This window comes from Limulus polyphemus, unplaced genomic scaffold, assembly GCF_000517525.1.
Source record: "Limulus polyphemus unplaced genomic scaffold, Limulus_polyphemus-2.1.2 Scaffold431, whole genome shotgun sequence".
In the NCBI taxonomy this organism is placed as follows: Eukaryota; Metazoa; Arthropoda; class Merostomata; order Xiphosura; family Limulidae; genus Limulus; species Limulus polyphemus.
In genome coordinates, this window is record NW_013666041.1 from 9,857 (window position 1) to 16,785 (window position 6,929).

Consider the following 6,929-nt stretch of genomic DNA (forward strand, 5'->3'; position numbering starts at 1 on the left):
TCATGTTAAACTTTATATTAAAAGTTTTTACTTTCATTACCCCACTTTTAAGTACCGTCTCCCAGCCATTATTAGTCTCAAAGTGGGTTCCTCGTCATCGAATAATAATGTGATTTGGTTCTTCCTGTTAGGAAGGAAACTTTCACATCGAAATCTGTGTTATGTTCTTTTAATTGTTTCTAACCAAATGTTTTGGATGGTATGTGAAAGGTAAGAAATATATTGTATAACACAATAAAAATAATTTCATTTTCTAAATCGTTGGTTGTATCTTCAAATTGTGATTCATTTTCTAGGGATGATAAAGTTATATTTATAACTTTGAGTGAATGATTGTTTTGTTGCGAGTTATAAATAAAACATTAATTTTCCTGTTAAAAGTTCTTCCTTTAATTTAACCATATATCTATATTCGAGTGTCATTTTTTTCAGAAGATTTTAATTTTTAAAGCAATGTATTGGTTAAATAAATTGATAAGCGTATTATATATATATACGTACTTTTAATATTGTAGAAGGAAATGTGAAACAACTTTGGACTAGACGCAAGAGACTCAGGAGGGAGGTACTGTCCACTAGTGTACAACGGTATGTTGAAACGTTGGTTGTAGCGGACGATAAAATGTTCAGCTATTATGGAGAAAAGGAGATCGAACCGTACATTCTAACTATTATGAACATCGTAAGTGTGGTCCAGGTTGCTACTTTTTAAGATTGAATCTAATTTTGCTTCAATTCAGAATTTTAGCTTCAACCTAATAACCCCTTGACAGCGTCAGTATCTTTGACATTAAACAGAATCAATATGTTTTTTATAAAATCTAAAAATCATTGTATAATTTTATTTAATTATTGTTTAATGAATTTCCGGTATAAGTAGCAAACTTTTAGTACTTGCGGATATCAACCATGATTATTAGCCTATACGCTTACTTATGTCTAATTATCCATTAGTTACTATTTTTATTAGATGGTACAGATTAATATCCAATTTATATCTTTCCTTTCGACTACTAATCTACTACTTCAGTAGACAAGTTAAGAGAGAAATACTATATGCTAGTGGGGCAAGGATTCGATCCTGGGTCATTTTGCAAGAAAAACTGGTGTGCTATTCATTCGTTCGAAGTATGAAGTCATTTAAGAAAAATCGAGGTTTCAGAGAAATGTTGATTTAAATGTATAACTATAGTACTGAATTCTGTTATATACTTTAAGGGACAAGGTTATAGATTTTTCACAGCTTATCTTAATAGGTAGTTAAAGAAAGGGGAAAAAATATTTAGTTATAGCATGTTAACGAAGGCATAGAGAATACTGCCTTCAAATGTCATTAAGCATATTTATTTGAAAGTGTTTCGTTACTTAAATATTTACAATTTCTATCAAACAAATTTGAGAAAAGTAGTAACTTTTTAACATATCGCATGCTGAAATATTCCAGTCAATGAAAATAAATAATTTCAGTATTGCCTTTTACCGTTTGTTGGAAACAGTTATATATATAAGAAGAGTAATCAATAAAAGAATAATTACGTACAAGGTAATATTAACTGAATGAAGAATACCAACGTCGATTAACGGTGAGATTCTGGCAGGGATATATTATCGTCATTAAAGTGACTTAAGTGAACGGAATTGTGAGAAGCTTAAAAAAGAAAGCGTTGAACAATTGCGGTTTTGATATTTTATATATAATAAACAAAAATTCACACGAGCTATAGTAACATGTACATTATAAAACAAATGTTTCGTTTTAAAAATCATTGGCCCTTGGCTTAAGTCATAAAGAGTGGATCAATAAGATTAGAAAGCTCCAGAGTCTAAATACACACGACCACGTTACCTAATTACACTGTATGCACGACCAGATTACCTAAAGCACTCACAACAGGTCCAACTTTGAATTAACAATTATGTGATTTGACGGTATTTCTTAGTATAAGATATTTGGCCATGAAATGTGATTGAATAAAATTATTGAATTCATTTCTCTCGTGCCACCAGAACAAAAATATGTGCGAAGAGAGTGGTGAGAAGAAAAATAATACGATGTTGAATGAAACTATGATATGCGTGAATGATACAGAATATTTTAGAATAACCCTGGCCAGAAAAATAAATAAGAATTCAAGAACTGTATCCAGCGCTTGTCTCAAATATTTGTTTTTTTTAGAGATATAATTATCACAAGAACAATCATCGAAATTCTGGTTAAATCTGAGGTATTGCTACAACAGTTCTAAATGTTGTAGTGTCACTATTCTCATATTTCTGGATTAATCAAACACATCAACATCACATAACAAAGAGTAACTTAATATCTCCTATAGCTTAAGAGAAATTTAGTCGAAAAGTGTAAACTAGTGGTCTTTTTCTTCTTGTTGAAAAGACAAAACATAATAAGCCAAACGAATACTTACTATATGAGCACATCTTATACAGGTCAATACAAACTAGGAAATGCGACTGGTTTTCAAATATTGGGATGTATTGAAATAACTAATATGATGCCAAAGCCTGTTTTCACTTCAACGCCTTGTAGTTAAAATACTGTTAAAAAGTTAACAGCTATTTATTAAACACTTCCTTTAATTTTTCCTACTTCTTTGATTAACTTACAGTAAAAGCATTAAACATTTAAATACATAAAGTAAAATCAATTAAATGACTTTTCACCCTTTGGATCAGCTTATAAAAGAATTCCATAATTTCCTAAAAACAAGTTTTATGTAAACAACTAATATATGTTATGAAAATCAAACTTTGTGTTGTAGAAAATTATGACTTAAAACAAAAAGTAATGATACCTGATCAGAATATTTTGCGTGTAACAAAACAGCCAAGTTAGAATAAAGGGGCCAGCCATATAAAAAAATGGTATCTACAAAAAATGCAAATTTACAGAAAATGCAAGCTCTGCACGTAAGCTAAAAAAAAAAAGAGCCAAGTTATATAAAAATGTATAAATATGTAACTGATTTGTGCTTGATTTCGCGCAAAGCTGTCTGCGCTAACCGTCCCTAACTCTACAGTGATAGATTAGATAGAAGGCAGCTAGCCAACACAACCCACCGCCAACTCCTGAGCTACACTTTTATCAACGAATAGTGGAATTGACTATTATATTATAACGCCCTAACGGCTGAAAGGGGCGAGCATAATTTGGTGGGACGGGGATTCGCACCCGCAGATTGCGAGTCGAACACCCTAACCAGGCCAAGTATGTAACGATGCGTTATTAAAATGATTAAGTTAAACAAGATAAAACTGGAGCAAACATAACCCTTCCTCTTTTGTTCCTGTTGCTGCTAGCTTCTGTTGCAATAAATTACTAATCTTTGAAAGAACAAGACATGACTCATTTTAATTTTCAACGTGTAAATATCTTTCCTCACTTTGCGATTTCCAGGTATCCAAGTTATACGGTGAACAATCAATAGGAAATGCAATTGACGTGGTCGTCACTCGATTAGTGCTCCTTACAGAGAAGCAGGTAAGCTGAACTAGAAACTATAATTAATATATTCTCACTCCCCTTTTGATCTTAACTAAACTTTACCTATCTCACGTTAGCTGTAGTTTCATGGAAATACTTAAAAAGTGTTGCAAGTTTCTCTTAAAATTATAGAAAATCCAGCTTTCGTGTTACTAAATATAATACCTGCTGATTTCTAGCGACAGGCAAGAGGATATTTATGGGAATATTCTATAAATGTGATAGTTTTGTTACCAAGACTTTATTCTTAAATTTACTTATACATCATGTTTAAGTACAAATTTATCCACTGTTTCATTGTAAGTTTTATAACATAAAAGTTAATATGTATTGAGATAATTAATCCAAAAGAAATAATGAATACTGTACAAAGTAGGTTGTTCAATCATGAAACTGCTAAACATAGTGCTTTGAGATTTAAAGAACACCTGAAAGCTTAAGTACTATTTCATGTGTTCGTACACGATTTCAGAAAAACGCGTAGATTCAAGTAGTCTGAATATAAAATGATAAAAACCCTGTAAACCGAGCGCTTTCGAAAGGTGGACCTTTCGCAAGCGCTCGGGTTACAGGATTTTTATCATATGATGTATTCGTAGTTATCGTAGTTTGAAAAATATTATTTCAAAAATTTATTATAAGAATGAGTCCCGAGCAACCAACTAATGAAACAAATATAAAGTCATAATGATCAAGAATTAAGGCAACAAATATATTAGTAGACAAAACAATGAAAATATCACAACTAAATTAAAACTCATGAAACAAGAAAAGGACTTAGTGACACATGTAAACAGCTTACACTTTGTAAGCAACATTCTGCAACAAATTAGTTCTTTGTAATTTTGCCTTTATGTTACTATCCTTCGCATTTAATATGATAGAGGGACGGATTTATATGGCCACTGTTTGTGATTATTTCAGTAACGTATCACTACCATGCCGACACAAAAGAAACGTGTCATCCACTTATCTTAATCGCAACAGCTGGTTTAAATGAAGCTGTATTTAAAGTCCGGAATTCAAAATCATGCATAAACCTTTCATACAAAAAGAGGACAACGGGGATCCCACAGCTTAGCCCTGGTAATATTTTCCCTCAAATTGAAAATACGCGATAGAAACGCAACCTTTAGTCTATGAGAAGATTTGTATACAAGGTATGAAAACAATTAAATGGTCAAGTACCTATGAACATTACCTAGTAAAAACCCCCTTAATCGAACATGGCTTCCACTCACATGCTACAAATCTTCCACCATTGGTTCTAATTGAGGGAAATTGGATAAAACTGATTATATGAGAATCCCCTAACAGAAGAATCATGTCCCTAAACAACTTAGTTCCTTATACAAACATAGCATAATTTTAAAGAGCTCGAAAGCAAAGCTGCACAGACGTTACTCACCTTCTTCAAGCTGCATAATAACAGTTTACACTACTGTTTGTTCTAGCTGAGAAATACATGACAATAAAATATTCAGTAAAATTACATGTTTAAGATATATGTCAATTCTAAAAATTGGACACATAACATCAAACCCAATGAAAACATGTGGTGGCTTCACTTTTTATAGACAATTTTACATACTTTTGAATATTTCAACTCTGTCAAATTAAACATATGCTTCAATAACATATATTCCCTACATGGGAAAGACTGGCCCTATTTTTAAGTTCATGTTACTGCTAGTTCCAGTTACAATAAAAAAAAGTTCCCATTCTAATAAAAAAGAGCACCAATATTCCCCGATATTTTATTGTCTAACTTACTCACTTTACAATACATCTTTATAGGATTCCCTTTTATATAATTTAGCTCTTACTTTAATATCATATCTTATACGACTGATCCCTTGAATCTAACTTGTCTGGTCTTGTGCATGTTATGCTTTTATGATTGCTATTTTAACATTAATTGATAATAAGATTCCATTTGAAGTAGGATCCTAGCCCCAGCTGTCAAGGAAAGCTATCAATAAAAATACAGCTTTTAAGCACCATTACGTCATTCCCTCATTTCAGATTTTCCCTATGCCTCTAGGCCTGTAAGTAATCAGTTTTAATATAGTGGCTGGGGAGAGAAAGTAGATTACTATATGTCCTGTAGTTGTTATACCGTAGCTTGAACTTACATCTTCCAGTAGAAACGCGTTTCATTCTGGTCCTCCTTTTTTACTGCTTTGCTACTTCAACAACAACAAGCAGAATTTTATACTTGTTTGCCTGCTAATTTTCTCTCAAGCAAATATTAAATTTCTCTTTTAATGTGATGTTAGAGTATTTAGATCTGTTCAGAAACATAATAATAGTGTTATTCTAGCATTTGAAACACTGTAGTAATACCACCGATTTGGACAAAAGTTCGATTCTATATATGGTGTCACGATAGTTATATCGTCCTTTTAATTAATTTGGCTGAAGTCATTACCGTGTCTCTAGATCTAGATCAGTGGCACAGTGATATGTCTGCGGACTTACAACGCTAGAAACCGGTTTTCGATACCCGTGGTGGGCAGAGCACAGATAGCCCATTGTGTAGCTTTGTGCTTAATTCCAAACAAACAAACAATTTATGCAGTTAAAAGGAGTGCAACATTAAAATAGCTGCACATTAAATAATTTATCAAAAACAGGGCCCAGTGCTAAAAAACTACATCTTTTACTGTTCTACGCCACCATCCTCAGAAGTAAAAGTTCGATCATGACTTATACAACAAATAAATAATTTACATACTTTTAGCGTCATCTAGACACCAAAGAATTTATAAAATATATGTCCAGTTATTCGTTTCTTCTAACCCTGGCTAATTGGCTTTCCTTTTCAGCCAGATCTCAATATTACCCATCATGCAAGCGATACTTTGGAGAGTTTCTGCAACTGGCAAAAGTTAATTAACACTAGAGAAGTGGCGTACAGGCAGCTAGAGGAAGGAATCGCCCATCATGACAACGCCATCTTAATCACCAGGTATAAATATCCCGTGAACGTTATGTATATATCTCTCTTGTTTCTGATATTGAATTAGCATAGTTATATTACATTCATTTTAAATTAGTTTTATCGTCATGTACTACATCAACAATGGTGAGTTCTCAGTGAAAATATTTGTTCTGCTGAAAGCTTTTGCTAGAACATATTATCAATACTTACTATCACATTGTACTTACAAACGTTGTCAACAAGTTCCAGTGGGAATTAAAGTATTGTTACGACAGTGGAAGTCACGAGACGCTGGGAGCATTCGTGCTGTAGTTTCTAGAAGGATCATGACTTATCGAGGAACCCCGCGAATGTCCGAGTGTTTCTTAGCATATAACCCCGGAAAATAAAGCCAGCGGGATATGCTGATAGACTGAAGATAGAGATAATTGAGTCACGCGAACAGTAGACACCGTAAGTAAAGTGTGCGAATCACTGTGATTTATG

General features: G+C 32.8%; 1 protein-coding gene across 1 annotated transcript in view; it reads left to right on the forward strand.

The window, feature by feature from the left end:
- Positions 1-6,929, forward strand: part of LOC106458225 (A disintegrin and metalloproteinase with thrombospondin motifs 6-like) — a gene marked incomplete at its 5' end in the record, with an annotated part of 53,944 nt that overhangs the window by 2,380 nt on the left and 44,635 nt on the right. Inside the window, 3 exons of the mRNA XM_022384376.1 lie at positions 516-682; positions 3,413-3,496; positions 6,328-6,470. Of these exons, the coding sequence (XP_022240084.1) occupies positions 516-682; positions 3,413-3,496; positions 6,328-6,470 (394 nt within the window). The remainder of the gene's footprint in view (positions 1-515; positions 683-3,412; positions 3,497-6,327; positions 6,471-6,929) is intronic.